This window comes from Cydia strobilella, chromosome 27 (genome assembly GCF_947568885.1).
Source record: "Cydia strobilella chromosome 27, ilCydStro3.1, whole genome shotgun sequence".
Taxonomy (NCBI): Eukaryota; Metazoa; Arthropoda; class Insecta; order Lepidoptera; family Tortricidae; genus Cydia; species Cydia strobilella.
Genome location: NC_086067.1, coordinates 2110602 through 2128355, shown reverse-complemented (window position 1 = coordinate 2128355; position 17754 = coordinate 2110602). Strand labels below are relative to the sequence as shown.

The following is a 17754-nucleotide window of genomic DNA, read 5'->3' as shown; positions in this document are numbered from 1 at the left end:
GTCAATCACAATGAAAAAAAATTCCCTACATTTTTCAAACTTTCCTCTTTGTTATCGCTATACAAAGTATATGGGGAAACGGTAACACAATAGGAAAAAAACCTTAGGACATTTTTTATCCCATTAGGATAGAAAGAGCTCGTGATTCTGAGTAGAAATAACACAAAAGTTGCAAAAAAGTTCATATAAAAAAATGGCAAGAAAAAAGAAACGCTCCAATATTCTATTTTATTTATCCGTACATGGCGACCCTGCCAGGATTTGCCTGCCTGCCTACTTGTGTGAGAAATAAACCCTTTTGAAAAGACACTCCTCAGTTGATAATTCCCCAGTGAAATCTGCGAGCTGCTACTAGAGCACGAGGCGGACATCGAGGCGCACGACGCGCTCGGGCGCACGGCGCTGTGGGCCGCCGCGTCCGCCGGACACGCGCGCGCCGCCCGCCTGCTGCTGTTCTGGGGCGCCTGCGTCGACTCCATGGACAGGGAGGGGCGCACTGTGCTCACTACCGCTGCTGCACAAGGTGGGTGTAGTTAGTTACAAGTGGGTCATATGTGGGCCACGCGGCTGCTGCTGTTCTGGGGCGCCTGCGTCGACTCCATGGATCGGGAAGGAAGAACGGTTCTCACTACCGCTGCTGCACAAGGTGGGTGTAGTTAGTTACAAGTGGGTCATATGTGGGCCACGCGGCTGCTGCTGTTCTGGGGCGCCTGCGTCGACTCCATGGACAGGGAGGGGCGCACTGTGCTCACTACCGCTGCTGCACAAGGTGGGTGTAGTTAGTTACAAGTGGGTCATATGTGGGCCACGCGGCTGCTGCTGTTCTGGGGCGCCTGCGTCGACTCCATGGATCGGGAAGGAAGAACGGTTCTCACTACCGCTGCTGCACAAGGTGGGTGTAGTTAGTTACAAGTGGGTCATATGTGGGCCACGCGGCTGCTGCTGTTCTGGGGCGCCTGCGTCGACTCCATGGACAGGGAGGGGCGCACTGTGCTCACTACCGCTGCTGCACAAGGTGGGTGTAGTTAGTTACAAGTGGGTCATATGTGGGCCACGCGGCTGCTGCTGTTCTGGGGCGCCTGCGTCGACTCCATGGACAGGGAGGGGCGCACTGTGCTCACTACCGCTGCTGCACAAGGTGGGTGTAGTTAGTTACAAGTGGGTCATATGTGGGCCACGCGGCTGCTGCTGTTCTGGGGCGCCTGCGTCGACTCCATGGACAGGGAGGGGCGCACTGTGCTCACTACCGCTGCTGCACAAGGTGGGTGTAGTTAGTTACAAGTGGGTCATATGTGGGCCTCGCGGCTGCTGCTGTTCTGGGGCGCCTGCGTCGACTCCATGGACAGGGAGGGGCGCACTGTGCTCACTACCGCTGCTGCACAAGGTGGGTGTAGTTAGTTACAAGTGGGTCATATGTGGGTCACGCAGATACTACTCTTCTGGGGCGCTTGTGTGGACTCTATAGATCGTGAAGGAAGAACGGTTCTTACTACGGCCGCGGCGCAAAGTTAGTTACGTGTGGGACATATGTGGGCCACGCGGCTGCTGCTGTTCTGGGGCGCCTGCGTCGACTCCATGGACAGGGAGGGGCGCACTGTGCTCACTACCGCTGCTGCACAAGGTGGGTGTAGTTAGTTACAAGTGGGTCATATGTGGGCCACGCGGCTGCTGCTGTTCTGGGGCGCCTGCGTCGACTCCATGGACAGGGAGGGGCGCACTGTGCTCACTACCGCTGCTGCACAAGGTGGGTGTAGTTAGTTACAAGTGGGTCATATGTGGGCCTCGCGGCTGCTGCTGTTCTGGGGCGCCTGCGTCGACTCCATGGACAGGGAGGGGCGCACTGTGCTCACTACCGCTGCTGCACAAGGTGGGTGTAGTTAGTTACAAGTGGGTCATATGTGGGTCACGCAGATACTACTCTTCTGGGGCGCTTGTGTGGACTCTATAGATCGTGAAGGAAGAACGGTTCTTACTACGGCCGCGGCGCAAAGTTAGTTACGTGTGGGACATATGTGGGCCACGCGGCTGCTGCTGTTCTGGGGCGCCTGCGTCGACTCCATGGACCGGGAGGGGAGAACAGTCCTCACTACGGCCGCGGCTCAAGGTGGGTTAACATACCTTATGTAGATTCTAATGTCTGCGGGCGGGACTGTACTTACTACAGTAGTTTCGACATACTTTTTTGAAAATATATACACTTAGCCCAACGTAGCTGTGCTTACTACAGCTGCAGCACAAGGTTAGTTAGAATAGAATAGAATAAGATTTTGTTCGTAAGCACAAACAAACAAGACATTACATAATATAAAAGAAATCATAAAAAAAGATTAAAGTGCTACGAAATGGCCTCATCTCAGCATGTTGCTGGTGGCTTCCAGCGCTGATAGTTATGTGTGGGTCATATGTGGGTCACGCAGTTCCTGCTGTTTTGGGGCGCCTGCGTGGACTCCATGGATCGTGAAGGAAGAACGGTTCTTACTACGGCCGCGGCTCAAGGTTAGTTATGTGTGGGTCACATGTGGGTCACGTAGTTCCTGCTGTTTTGGGGCGCCTGCGTGGACTCCATGGATCGTGAAGGAAGAACGGTTCTTACTACGGCCGCGGCTCAAGGTTAGTTATGTGTGGGTCATATGTGGGTCACGCATATACTGCTGTTCTGGGGCGCCTGTGTGGACTCTATGGATAGGGAGGGGCGGACTGTGCTTACTACCGCTGCCGCACAAGGTGGGTGTAGTTAGTTACGCGTGGGTCACCCACAGACCACGCAGTTACTTGCGTATTTGCGGCGTTTGTATGGACCAGGTGGATACTGCTGTGGAACAAGGTGGATATTGTGGGGCATGGACGCGTGACGCTACCGTATAGTAATAGAATACGAACGAAGCTGACATTAAATACTGAGCACTGTTCATTGTCAAAAGTCACACAGTTAAACCGGTAGGTCGAATTTAGCGTTTCTGTTTGGCCCAGTGGTTGACTGGTAGAGAATGCCTCAAGGCATTAAGTCCGCCTTTTGTACTTGTTCTTGTGCAATAAAGTTTAAAATAAATAATAAATAAATAAATAAACCGCTATGCTAAACCATTATTACATCTTATCATCGTCAGTTGCGTTTGGCATAAATATGCATAATTACATCGATCATTTGTCCTGAATAGAATAGAATATTATTCATCCTCACACCCTAGCACCTAAATGGTCGCGTACTGTGCGGTTTAAGAGGAATTTCCTCCCGCGTACGCTTCGGCTGTGGAATGAGCTCCCTGCCGAGGTTTTCCCGAGGGGCTACAGTATGGGGTTCTTCAAAAAAGGAGTGTACAGGTTTTTAAAGGGTCGGCAACGCGCGTGTAATATCTCCGGTGTTGCAGGCGTCCATTGGCTACGGTAACTGCTTACCATCAGGCGGGCCGTATGCTTGATTGCCACCGACGTGGTATAAAAAAAAAGAATAAATAATGTTTTGACTTAACTATGGCTTAAAACGCCCTGCGTTTAATTTCTTGCGGTTTCAGTCTTTAAGTGTGTGCGCTTATGAAGCATGCCGTACGTTACACTTTTTGCGGTTCTGAAACCGCAAAAAAATAATCGCAGTGCGTTCTCAGCCTCAGGATGGTATTCCATCCGTCCAATATCTTGGTCCATTGTGTATTTGCGTCTAACATTTTGCATAATGAGAGATTGAACTAAGAAATTGGACCAGTGGAATACCCTGATTTAAACTAACACGATTTTCACTCATAATTTTAAAACTAACACAGGACTTAATCACGTTTATTTATGGCCTGACGTTTCGAACGTGACGTTACGTTCGTGGTCACAGGCAGACTGGCGAGGAATTGTATCAACATCTTCTTGCCGCGCGGGTTTTGCGAACTACCCGCACTTGATCTTGATTATACGCGGCTTGATTAGTTTGTACGCGATTAAGTCTCGTGTTAGTTTTAAAATTATCAGTGGAATACCATCCTAACTTCCTACTTTTGTTTAACAGGCAACGTGGAAGTAGTCCGGCAGCTCCTAGACAGAGGCTTAGATGAACACCACAGAGACAACTCCGGGTGGACGCCGCTACATTACGCCGCTTTTGAAGGTACGCTGGCGCGGCTCACTCCGCGATTTCGTCGCGTCGCTACAAGTACATGCGGCCCACACCAATGTTGGTGTCTAGCCATAATGGTTGCCGCGCACCGCTAGGGAACGGACGCCTGCTCGCGCATGCGCCACCTAGCGGTTATAATCGGTGTCGGTACTCGCGTTTCTATGTGTGAACGGCACGTCTGTACACGCGTCATGCGTTATTATGTGAGTAAGTTGCTTAAAATCAGTACTGAACGGCCGGCAAACGGCCGTCAATCTGCTGTCGCGGGGCGAGGGCATTCGAGTCAGGGCGGGGCGGTGCGTGGCCGTTCTGTATGATAATACTATTACTTATTCTGTGCCTATGCCTATACAGTACATCTAATAATCTATTTAATTTTATTAAAGCTTATGAGTAGATAAGGACCAAAGCAATAAAAAAATTACAGAAATATATAATTATGTCGGCGGCCGATTGTAATATCCGCCAGATCATGAAATTCCTCGGAATATCGTGAAACGTGAAAATCATTGTCTTGTTCCCTGAGTCGACGGAGCTCCTATTTCTGGGCAGTATTAGAATAGAATTAGTTTATTACTCAAACAGTTTTACAAAACATAGTTACCAGGGGCCCCCGCACTAGGTTGTTGCACCTGTATCGCGGGGAACCAGTTACACAGGATCTTTACGATCGGGCGGACATTACGATCGGCCGCTGACTTAAATACCTACTCAGTTATTTAATGAAATGATGCCATGCCATTATTAATAGTATTTAGTCGTAGTTAATGTAATTTTTAAACTGAAATAAATGTCATATACGAAGGAAAATTTTTTACCAAAGCCTCCAGTGTCCAGAGCTGGTATCGAACCAACGTCCCCCGTTTACCGGACAGGTGCCTGAACCGCTCGGCTATCTGGTCACGGTGGCATGGGTCGAAATTTCCAAGTATGGGGCTATGGTCATTTTTTCCTTCGTATATGACATTTATTTCAGTTTATAGTTTAAATAATACTGCGTCTACTTGAAAGAACACAAATTAAAATATTTTCATAGAAAATAATTTAATTTGTTCTTAGAATGTAATTTTTGTTTAATACTGTAATGTTACCCCGCAGGTCATATAGAAGTATGCGAAGCATTATTAGAAGCGGGTGCTAAAGTGGACGAGGCGGACAACGATGGCAAGGGAGCTTTAATGTTGGCCGCTCAGGAAGGACACACGGGATTGGTGGAGGTGCTGGTCGATGATTGGTCCGCGCCGGTGGACCAGCGGGCGCACGATGGAAAAACTGCGCTCAGGTATGCCGAATTACTCCGATTTGCCCATTAGGACTCGACATATACCGGATTGTCCGTTCGAAAGTCGATATCAATCGGCAAAGAGGATATAATAAGATAGAGCGGTACTGTCATAGTAAATTTTGTAACCCCAGTAAATTCACTGCCATCTGTCGACACACTTTAAAACTAAAAATGAAGATTTATAAAAATACGATAGAATGTATTTAAATATAGATAAATGATTTTTTTTATTTGCATTAATTATTTTTATGATTTTGACCCATGTTCTTTCACTGATATGCGTTAAAATTGTTAAATAACAAACGAAACCATCTATACGAGGCCAAAACTAGTAGCGCCCTCTGAACGAGAATCAAATTTTCTTGATTTTCGAGGCACGTTTTTTCCTTAGACTGTATCCATCTATTACGGAGTTATATCTATCTTTGCAATCGGCTTACCTAATTATTACTCGATTTGGGAATCGCCAGCGCGCCAAATTTGAGGCTATTGTCTTACAGTTAATAAGTAAAATTAGCTATATTACTCAAGCTTGCCCACTAAGAACTTAAATCGCATCGGTTTATGTATATTAATCAAGAATATTAGCCCAAATTATCAACGAAATTGAACTTAATAAAGATATTTTCCCTTCCCCAGACTGGCGGCCCTAGAAGGCCACTTCGACACAGTACGAGCGTTATACCAGCGCGGCGCCGACGCGGACGCGTTAGACGCAGACCGACGGAGCGCATTATACGTCCTAGCGTTAGACAATCGCCTCGCCATGGCTAGATTCCTCTTGACTGAATGTGGGGCGCGAGCAGATACTACAGATCTTGAGGTTAGCCACATTTGCCGCTAGATGGCGTTGTAAAGGGCGCTGCATCGCGCTAACGATACGAAAGAACGAAAATATTTAAATATTAAAATTTAGTGTATCTGAAATATACGTTGAAATTACACAAAAAGTTAGCATATGTACTAGTATAAGGTTAATTTTCGTTATTTTATTACAGGGTCGGACTCCCTTACACGTGTCGGCGTGGCAAGGGCACGTCGATATGGTGAACTTACTTATTAAAGTCGGTTAGTACTTAATAAAAAGTTAAAATCTCACTATACGCTGAATTTTTCATCTTTCCTCAAAGGATGACTCACGCTAGACCGGGTCGTGCCCGGGCCGAGGCGTCCGACATTTTCTATGACGGCTGATCGGTGATCACGTATTGCTTTCCAAAGATAACGAAGCGCCGGAAGCTCCCACCTGGCCCCGGCCCGGTCCAGCGTGTCATCCTTAAATTCTATTATTTCGTTGGCTATAATATTTTAAGGGTAGGAAACCTGTCAACACCTGTCATGGTGTCATCTCCATATAATTTATAACCTAAAGAAGCCAAATCTCGCAAAATTGTATTGAAATGACTCACGCAAGAAAAACCAACTTTCCTCTCTTGTTGCACAAATAACTATTTCTCAAACATGCTATGTAATATTGATATTACGTTCTTTATATTAGGCTGGGAAGTATCACGTTTCAGGCGCGGCTAGACGAGAGGTCTGTAATGAAATTTCATACAAAGTTACAGGCCTAGTCCGGGAAGTGGCTTTTTTTTTAATTTCTATTTCACATATAATTGTGGCACAGCATCATAGCATTCAGCCATTTTTTTTTTGAACCTGACTTGAGCTCTATGGCACTATATGGCCATTCGAGCGGTAGGACTGTGTGGGGGGATGGTAGCCTAGGGAAAATCCAGGACCCTTCCGCATCACACGAGACGGTTTTGCTACCCTGGAAGCTGGAATACTCCTAGAGTTAAAAAAGAAAAAAAAAACGATATTTGATTGATATATATAGTTGGTCAAGCAAATCTTGTCAGTAAATAAGAACAAAAAAAACTATACTCATCCTTTTCTTTTGGGTCTTAGTACTAGTGTAAGACAAAGATAGTATGATTCTCTCTGTCTATGTTTGAAATAAGACAGTCCTTTGACAAACTATGTACCTATATTAAACGTTTGAGAAAAGCACTATACATACATCTCACCACGTACGGCCGTATATTCTATTCGGCCGGCAACCCCTTCCTTCCCGGCCTCTGTAGTAATGTACAAATTTTGTTACAGGCGGTGCTGACGTAGACGGGCGCGATAGATGCGGTCGCACCGCGCTGCACGCGGCGGCGTGGCGCGGGCGCGGCGCCGTGCTGGCGGCGCTGCTCGCGCGCGGCGCCGACACCGCCGCCGTTTGCACGCAGGGCGCCACTCCGTTAGGTAACTCAAGGCGGAAACAGTGGCTCAGCTCGAACAGTGGCTCAGTCGCCCAAATATTTTTTATTTCCAATTTCATTTTTATTTTATTTTATTTTATTTATTTTATTTATTTTATTTATTTTATTTATTTTATTTATTTTATTTTATTTATTTTATTCATTTTATTTATTTTATTCATTTTATTTATTTTATTAAATTATATATTTCATTTATTTATTTAAATATCGCCTCTCTCCTGTTGAAATTAGGTTGAGTGAGCCACTGTACCCGGCCTTTTTCTACCAAGCCACTGTTTCCTCCTTGACCCTACCAGACTATGTAACTCCGTATAAGGTCAGTCTAAGGAAAAAACGTGCCTCGGAAATGAAGAAAATTTGATTCTTGAACAGATGGCGCTACCATGACTGGCTGGCTGGATGGCTTTGGCCTATTCTCGACTATATAGCGTTAACATGTATTGACATAACAGTATTCCTCTATCCTATATATATATCCTCTCTGATAACATTTATGGTACCGGTATGCTGTTGTTTCTAGGTATCGCAGCTCAGGAGGGCCACGAAGAATGCGTTTTGTGGCTGCTGCAGCACGGCGCGGACCCATTGCAAGCTGACCATTGTGGTAAGCAACACATATTCTCATACATGTGCGGAAATAGAATAGAATAGAATAAAATTTTATTCCTAAGCACAAACGAACAAACATTACATAATATAAAAGAAAACATAAAATAAGATTAAAGTGCCACGAAATGGCCTCATCTCAGCATGTTGCTGGTGGCTTCCAGCGCTGATCTTCTGATGAGACCTCCTTCCTCTCGGTCCTTCTGGTGAGAAGAATCACGGAAGGTAACAGACAAGAAGAAAAAAATCAAATAACATACAGTGAACAAATAGTGATTTAATGATCGGATTTCAAATGTAAATATTTAACATTAAATAACTTCACGGTTTAGACTCACTTGTTTTAGTCACTCGCGCGACATGTTTCGGAGAGCCTAGTAAATATAAATAAGCCATTTTTTTAAACTACGCATAAATACTATGCCATCTAACATTTTCAATTCATCTGGAAGCTGTTTAAAGACATTCATAGTATAGTAATGTGTATATTGTTGCAGGGCGTACTCCGGCCACGGTGGCGTGGCGCGCCGGGCACGCGCACATCAGCCGCCTGCTGGAGCGCGCCATGCCCCTCCAGCAGCTCCCTGCCCAGCCCGAACACAACACCAGTAAGTTTATACAGTACTCCGGCCACGGTGGCGTGGCGCGCCGGGCACGCGCACATCAGCCGCCTGCTGGAGCGCGCCATGCCCCTCCAGCAGCTCCCTGCCCAGCCCGAACACAACACCAGTAAGTTAATACAGTACTCCGGCCACGGTGGCGTGGCGCGCCGGGCACGCGCACATCAGCCGCCTGCTGGAGCGCGCCATGCCCCTCCAGCAGCTCCCTGCCCAGCCCGAACACAACACCAGTAAGTTTATACAGTACTCCGGCCACGGTGGCGTGGCGCGCTGGGCACGCGCACATCAGCCGCCTGCTGGAGCGCGCCATGCCCCTCCAGCAGCTCCCTGCCCAGCCCGAACACAACACCAGTAAGTTTATACAGTACTCCGGCCACGGTGGCGTGGCGCGCCGGGCACGCGCACATCAGCCGCCTGCTGGAGCGCGCCATGCCCCTCCAGCAGCTCCCTGCCCAGCCCGAACACAACACCAGTAAGTTTATACAGTACTCCGGCCACGGTGGCGTGGCGCGCCGGGCACGCGCACATCAGCCGCCTGCTGGAGCGCGCCATGCCCCTCCAGCAGCTCCCTGCCCAGCCCGAACACAACACCAGTAAGTTAATACAGTACTCCGGCCACGGTGGCGTGGCGCGCCGGGCACGCGCACATCAGCCGCCTGCTGGAGCGCGCCATGCCCCTCCAGCAGCTCCCTGCCCAGCCCGAACACAACACCAGTAAGTTAATACAGTACTCCGGCCACGGTGGCGTGGCGCGCCGGGCACGCGCACATCAGCCGCCTGCTGGAGCGCGCCATGCCCCTCCAGCAGCTCCCTGCCCAGCCCGAACACAACACCAGTAAGTTTATACAGTACTCCGGCCACGGTGGCGTGGCGCGCCGGGCACGCGCACATCAGCCGCCTGCTGGAGCGCGCCATGCCCCTCCAGCAGCTCCCTGCCCAGCCCGAACACAACACCAGTAAGTTTATACAGTACTCCGGCCACGGTGGCGTGGCGCGCCGGGCACGCGCACATCAGCCGCCTGCTGGAGCGCGCCATGCCCCTCCAGCAGCTCCCTGCCCAGCCCGAACACAACACCAGTAAGTTTATACAGTACTCCGGCCACGGTGGCGTGGCGCGCCGGGCACGCGCACATCAGCCGCCTGCTGGAGCGCGCCATGCCCCTCCAGCAGCTCCCTGCCCAGCCCGAACACAACACCAGTAAGTTTATACAGTACTCCGGCCACGGTGGCGTGGCGCGCCGGGCACGCGCACATCAGCCGCCTGCTGGAGCGCGCCATGCCCCTCCAGCAGCTCCCTGCCCAGCCCGAACACAACACCAGTAAGTTAATACAGTACTCCGGCCACGGTGGCGTGGCGCGCCGGGCACGCGCACATCAGCCGCCTGCTGGAGCGCGCCATGCCCCTCCAGCAGCTCCCTGCCCAGCCCGAACACAACACCAGTAAGTTTATACAGTACTCCGGCCACGGTGGCGTGGCGCGCCGGGCACGCGCACATCAGCCGCCTGCTGGAGCGCGCCATGCCCCTCCAGCAGCTCCCTGCCCAGCCCGAACACAACACCAGTAAGTTTATACAGTACTCCGGCCACGGTGGCGTGGCGCGCCGGGCACGCGCACATCAGCCGCCTGCTGGAGCGCGCCATGCCCCTCCAGCAGCTCCCTGCCCAGCCCGAACACAACACCAGTAAGTTAATACAGTACTCCGGCCACGGTGGCGTGGCGCGCCGGGCACGCGCACATCAGCCGCCTGCTGGAGCGCGCCATGCCCCTCCAGCAGCTCCCTGCCCAGCCCGAACACAACACCAGTAAGTTTATACAGTACTCCGGCCACGGTGGCGTGGCGCGCCGGGCACGCGCACATCAGCCGCCTGCTGGAGCGCGCCATGCCCCTCCAGCAGCTCCCTGCCCAGCCCGAACACAACACCAGTAAGTTAATACAGTACTCCGGCCACGGTGGCGTGGCGCGCCGGGCACGCGCACATCAGCCGCCTGCTGGAGCGCGCCATGCCCCTCCAGCAGCTCCCTGCCCAGCCCGAACACAACACCAGTAAGTTAATACAGTACTCCGGCCACGGTGGCGTGGCGCGCCGGGCACGCGCACATCAGCCGCCTGCTGGAGCGCGCCATGCCCCTCCAGCAGCTCCCTGCCCAGCCCGAACACAACACCAGTAAGTTAATACAGTACTCCGGCCACGGTGGCGTGGCGCGCCGGGCACGCGCACATCAGCCGCCTGCTGGAGCGCGCCATGCCCCTCCAGCAGCTCCCTGCCCAGCCCGAACACAACACCAGTAAGTTTATACAGTACTCCGGCCACGGTGGCGTGGCGCGCTGGGCACGCGCACATCAGCCGCCTGCTGGAGCGCGCCATGCCCCTCCAGCAGCTCCCTGCCCAGCCCGAACACAACACCAGTAAGTTTATACAGTACTCCGGCCACGGTGGCGTGGCGCGCCGGGCACGCGCACATCAGCCGCCTGCTGGAGCGCGCCATGCCCCTCCAGCAGCTCCCTGCCCAGCCCGAACACAACACCAGTAAGTTAATACAGTACTCCGGCCACGGTGGCGTGGCGCGCCGGGCACGCGCACATCAGCCGCCTGCTGGAGCGCGCCATGCCCCTCCAGCAGCTCCCTGCCCAGCCCGAACACAACACCAGTAAGTTTATACAGTACTCCGGCCACGGTGGCGTGGCGCGCCGGGCACGCGCACATCAGCCGCCTGCTGGAGCGCGCCATGCCCCTCCAGCAGCTCCCTGCCCAGCCCGAACACAACACCAGTAAGTTTTTTTTTTTTTTTTTTTTTTTTTTTTTTTTTTTTTTTTTTTTTTTTTTTTATTTAGGAAACAAACAGTCACATACAGATAAGTTTAAACTTGCAGATATACAATAAGACCTATAGTTCCATTAATTATAACATACTGATATTGATAACAAGTAGAAACAGGGCTTGTTCGGCACTGCCTATAAATAGGAAGATACACAGAAGTAACAATTGGATACACAACTAATAAAGTACCTAAGTATCAAACATGCTTACAAACATACATACGTTACATAAGACTATAGAACAATTACAATTTTTTTTTTTTTTTAAAGCAAAGACTGCTATGGAAAAAGTAAGCTCCGCAGACCACTACTATATTTACCGAAAGACAATGAGAAGATATCTAGATTTATGAAATTAACATTGTAATCATGACAGGCTCGTCTAAAAAAAGTATTTTTGGCGAAATTAGATCTACAAAAATCGATATGGAATGTTTGGGGGTGGCGCGTGGGAATACGAGGCAATTTAAAGACAATTTTTTCAAGAAGAGTGGAAGAATCAGTAAGGCCATTTAAGAGTTTATACAGAAACATTTGGTCTATATAAACACGTCGTGTATCTAGTGGCCCTAGACTACGACGGTGTGTGCTATTCTCTGACATATTCAGACCGTGGCGGAAATTGAGCGACTTTAACAGCTTTTTTTGGATTCTTTCAATTCTTTTTATGTGAACGGTATATTGAGGGGTCCAGACGACGCTACCGAACTCTAAAATGCTGCGAACGTAAGAGGAGTATAATACTTTTAGGGTGTTTGGTTCTTTAAATGGTTGAGATAGTCTAAGTATCAGGCCCAATTTCTTGTAGGCCCTCTCGGAGATGTGGTCTATGTGTGAAATGAAGTTAAGCTTAGAATCCAAAATAATACCAAGATCTCGGACCTTGGTGATTCTATTTATGATCTTTCCTGAAAAACTATAATTGAAAAGAAGGGGACTTTGTTTATGAGTGAAAGTAATACAGTTGCATTTATCAGGGTTCAGAAGCAATTGGTTATAACCGCAATATGCGGCAAAGCTATCAAGATCGCGTTGCATGTCCAGGCAGTCGTTCTTTGTTTTTATGATTTTGAAAATTTTTGTATCGTCTGCATAAACTAGATGTCTTGAACTAGAAAACGATGAACCCATGTCGTTTACGTATATGATAAATAAAAGCGGTCCTAAATGAGAGCCTTGAGGGACCCCTGAATCAATGGTTAAGTATCTGGAAGTATAGCCTCTTAGTGATACTGCCTGGCATCGGTTCTGGATGTAGGATTCAATCCACCTGTAGAGGTCTCCGTGTATACCGAGTTCGTATAATTTGTGTAATAACATAGTGTGATTAATTTTATCAAAAGCTTTTGAGAAATCGGTATACACGGCGTCAACCTGATGACCGTTGCCAATAGCGTTCAAAATAAAATCAGTGAAGGTAATAAGATTGGTGTCAACACTACGGCCACGAAGAAAACCGTGTTGGTCAGGGGAAATTATACGAATGATACAATTTGTCAATTCGGATGTAACAATTTTTTCTAATATTTTGCCAAAAATGCATAATTTAGATATGGGTCTATACTGTGTAACATCATGTTTATCTCCGCTTTTATGTATTGGTGTTATTAAAGCCGTTTTCCAAACAGACGGGAAACAACCCTCGGATAACGATTTACGGAAAATAATAGTAAGAGGAGTAGCCAATTCCTTGCTACAGCGAGAGATTAAAATTGGATGAATACGGTCAAGTCCCGCTCCCTTATTTGTGTTAACCTGTTGGAGGTGTTTAAGAACGAGTTTATTATTTATGTTAATTGAAGAGATATCTACCGGGCTATTGTTAGTATGAGAATTTGGAGAAACAGGGTACGCGATACCTTTAACAAAAACTGAGTGGAAATAATCGTTGAAATAATTAGCTACTGTCTCACTGTCAGTTGAGGAATTGCCTCCATAATACATACAGTCTGGGGTTTTATTTGCGGAAAACTTTGATTTAATGAAAGACCAAAAATATTTAGGACACTTACGGATATTTTTCTCAGCAAAAGATATGTATGAATTATAGCAATCCAGTTCCATTTTGTGCTCTCTTGTTCTTAACAGCTTGAATGCAAGATAGTCTAAAGGATTTTTGTAAGTTTTCCACCTGGTGTGAATTTTACGCTTTTCTCGACCTAATTTCACTAATGCCCGGGTGTACCAAGGGGGACGATTACTAGAGCAGTTTGTCTTACTGAGAGGAACGTACTTTTTAATAAGAGTATTTAAGATTGAGTAAAAATGAGTAGTAGCCTGTTCAGTATTCATATATTGCATTGGGGTCCAGTCAGTAGAAGAAAGAGCGTCACGTATTTTTTCGTAATTTGCAGCATAAAAAAGTAATTTCTCTCTAGGAGGATCATACGCGGCCGAAAGAAAAGGAAGCTTGATGTTAATGTCGAGAGATTTGTGATGGGAGTCCTCAGGGGTTAGTGGTGTCGTACAATGCGTAACAGAGCAAGACAAATCGCTTAACACCAGGTCCAAGATCCGATTGTTTACATTCGAGCACCCGTTAAGTTGTTTTAAACCCGAGAGGTTTAAGAAATCGGAGATTAAGGTTGCAGTCGTATTGTTGTTTGTGTCAATAACTAAGCTTCCATTAAGAAGCGTCCAAATGGCATGACTAATATTAAAATCGCCTAGAATTATGTAACTATCGTTCGGATTACTAATTATAAAATCGGACGCAGAGTCAAAAAAGGATTGCAAGTCGGAATAATGTTCACCGCCGTGAGGGAAATAACAACAAGCAATAAATAACTTAGCCCGATGCGCGGCAGCGCCGGGCGGGCGCGTCCGCGGCGGCGGCGCGACGGTGCCGGCGCGTTCGATGCTCAGCCACAGCTCCTCCCGGCGCGGGCCGGAGCGCAGCTCGGGGCGCTCGCGCACCGCCAGGCCGCGCCCGCGGCGCACCGCCACCAGCACGCCGCCGCCCCGCCCCGCGCCGTCGCCGCGCGCCGAGCACCGGTCGTGGCGGTAAACGGCATAATCATTCCAGAAATACTCAGCATCGTTAAAGTCACTCGTCAACCACGTCTCTGTCAGGCATATAATATCATAATCGGCTTTCAAAACGTTTGCCAGAAAATAATGCGATTTAGTTCGCAACCCCCTAACATTTTGATAGTAAACGTTTAAGTCAGGTACTGTCGTCACGAGAAATACAGGTTTGTATAATATATTATGAAATTCAAAAGTATTAAATGTGGTAATAAAAATAGGTATATTAAAGGGCTATTGTTATTGAGACAATTTCCGAACGTAACAAAAAATAAGTTGAGTCGCCTGTACGAGAAAAGTATGTATGGGTGGGTAAAACGAGTGCAGTTAATTGTAATTTTAGGTATAATTAGAAACACGGTTATAGTCAGTGAGAGTGTGTTTAAATTGTTTTTATAACGTAATAGTAATATCGTTGATCGGCGTAGCAGTAAAGTGAGCACGTAAACAACGTAAATAATGAGTCATTTCAGTTTTGAAAGGTCGGATTCGTTTGAGATATGCAGGATTTTAGATTTATCATTTTTACGCATTAAAATCTTGCAATCTCTAACCCACAGGTAGGCATAGTTTAAATTAGATTTAACTGCACGGGCTTTTTTTAATAATAGCTTATTTTCGCGAGTTAGGTGGTCGTTTATGTAGAGGTTTTGTGGGGGCCCCGGCATTCCGATGTCGACCGTGGTGAGTGTCCGGCGCGTGCGCATAGCCGCCAGCAGCTCGTCCTTGCGGCGGCGTTGCACGAATCGCACGATGACTGCTGGCTCGCGGTCCGCGCCGGCGCGCCCGGCCCCGCCGCTCGCTAAAGCGGTGATGGTTCCAAAGCGACGCACTCGGTGAATGGAATCGATGTCGGAGTCCGACACAAAAACTCCTAGCTTTCTTGATATATCGGTCAAAAGAGACATAAGATTTTCCCCACTTTTATAGGTTAGTCCAGAAATTTCAATGTTGCTCAAGCGAGAGAATTGATCGCGACTATTCAAATCGTTTTTGAGGGATTCAATAGTAACACAGGCCTCGTCAAAACTCTTCTGCAGGGGACCCAGTGAGGAAACTTTGTCTTCTACGAGAACCAGCCGCGCATCTATGGCAGTAAGCGAGGTGTCGAGCTCGCTCCATTTTGCATTAAGCTCCTGCAGGCCCTGTGAGGTTGCGCGAATCTCGCTTTTAATAGTGTTAACATCCGATTTCATTGCGTTAAAGTCATTTCGAAACGATCTGATCTCGTTCAGAATGTCGGCGGTGGTTCCGGTGTCCGCTGATGGCGTATTTCGGCAGTTTACACATCGCCAGGCTGCTTTTGCTGCGGTCCCTTTTTTTCGATACGTGGCTTCAGTCAATCCAGCACAATCGAAGTGCAATCGGCCGCGGCATTGACCACACTCAGCAAAGTCCGTTAATTCATCACCACACTTAGCGCAATTCATTTTAATCTTGGGTAGACTTTTGAGGTTAGTGCAAAAACACAACACAAAAATGAACCTTAAGTTTGTGAACACAAGGCTGCAATACGTATGCACTTAGATTAAAATTAACTTGTAAACAAGTCCCGGTACCTATGAGTCGAGTTAACCGCGATAAGGAAAAAGTGCAGGCGGCCGCTCCGACCCGGTTTCGAGCGTTGAATAAGTTAATACAGTACTCCGGCCACGGTGGCGTGGCGCGCCGGGCACGCGCACATCAGCCGCCTGCTGGAGCGCGCCATGCCCCTCCAGCAGCTCCCTGCCCAGCCCGAACACAACACCAGTAAGTTAATACAGTACTCCGGCCACGGTGGCGTGGCGCGCCGGGCACGCGCACATCAGCCGCCTGCTGGAGCGCGCCATGCCCCTCCAGCAGCTCCCCGCCCAGCCCGAACACAACACCAGTAAGTTTATACAGTACTCCGGCCACGGTGGCGTGGCGCGCCGGGCACGCGCACATCAGCCGCCTGCTGGAGCGCGCCATGCCCCTCCAGCAGCTCCCTGCCCAGCCCGAACACAACACCAGTAAGTTAATACAGTACTCCGGCCACGGTGGCGTGGCGCGCCGGGCACGCGCACATCAGCCGCCTGCTGGAGCGCGCCATGCCCCTCCAGCAGCTCCCTGCCCAGCCCGAACACAACACCAGTAAGTTTATACAGTACTCCGGCCACGGTGGCGTGGCGCGCCGGGCACGCGCACATCAGCCGCCTGCTGGAGCGCGCCATGCCCCTCCAGCAGCTCCCTGCCCAGCCCGAACACAACACCAGTAAGTTTATACAGTACTCCGGCCACGGTGGCGTGGCGCGCCGGGCACGCGCACATCAGCCGCCTGCTGGAGCGCGCCATGCCCCTCCAGCAGCTCCCTGCCCAGCCCGAACACAACACCAGTAAGTTTATACAGTACTCCGGCCACGGTGGCGTGGCGCGCCGGGCACGCGCACATCAGCCGCCTGCTGGAGCGCGCCATGCCCCTCCAGCAGCTCCCTGCCTAGCCCGAACACAACACCAGTAAGTTAATACAGTACTCCGGCCACGGTGGCGTGGCGCGCCGGGCACGCGCACATCAGCCGCCTGCTGGAGCGCGCCATGCCCCTCCAGCAGCTCCCTGCCCAGCCCGAACACAACACCAGTAAGTTTATACAGTACTCCGGCCACGGTGGCGTGGCGCGCCGGGCACGCGCACATCAGCCGCCTGCTGGAGCGCGCCATGCCCCTCCAGCAGCTCCCTGCCCAGCCCGAACACAACACCAGTAAGTTTATACAGTACTCCGGCCACGGTGGCGTGGCGCGCCGGGCACGCGCACATCAGCCGCCTGCTGGAGCGCGCCATGCCCCTCCAGCAGCTCCCTGCCCAGCCCGAACACAACACCAGTAAGTTTATACAGTACTCCGGCCACGGTGGCGTGGCGCGCCGGGCACGCGCACATCAGCCGCCTGCTGGAGCGCGCCATGCCCCTCCAGCAGCTCCCTGCCCAGCCCGAACACAACACCAGTAAGTTTATACAGTACTCCGGCCACGGTGGCGTGGCGCGCCGGGCACGCGCACATCAGCCGCCT

At 49.9% G+C, this 17754-nt stretch overlaps 1 protein-coding gene across 1 annotated transcript in view; it reads left to right on the top strand.

The window, feature by feature from the left end:
• Nucleotides 1-17754, top strand: part of LOC134753462 (ankyrin repeat domain-containing protein 50) — a 97318-nt gene that overhangs the window by 50605 nt on the left and 28959 nt on the right. The window contains exons 29-39 of the mRNA XM_063689336.1: nucleotides 333-523; nucleotides 3992-4090; nucleotides 5198-5381; nucleotides 6024-6207; nucleotides 6383-6452; nucleotides 7494-7640; nucleotides 8178-8261; nucleotides 8761-8864; nucleotides 12398-12429; nucleotides 14511-14706; nucleotides 15376-15559. Coding sequence (XP_063545406.1) covers nucleotides 333-523; nucleotides 3992-4090; nucleotides 5198-5381; nucleotides 6024-6207; nucleotides 6383-6452; nucleotides 7494-7640; nucleotides 8178-8261; nucleotides 8761-8864; nucleotides 12398-12429; nucleotides 14511-14706; nucleotides 15376-15559 — 1475 coding nt within the window. The remainder of the gene's footprint in view (nucleotides 1-332; nucleotides 524-3991; nucleotides 4091-5197; nucleotides 5382-6023; nucleotides 6208-6382; nucleotides 6453-7493; nucleotides 7641-8177; nucleotides 8262-8760; nucleotides 8865-12397; nucleotides 12430-14510; nucleotides 14707-15375; nucleotides 15560-17754) is intronic.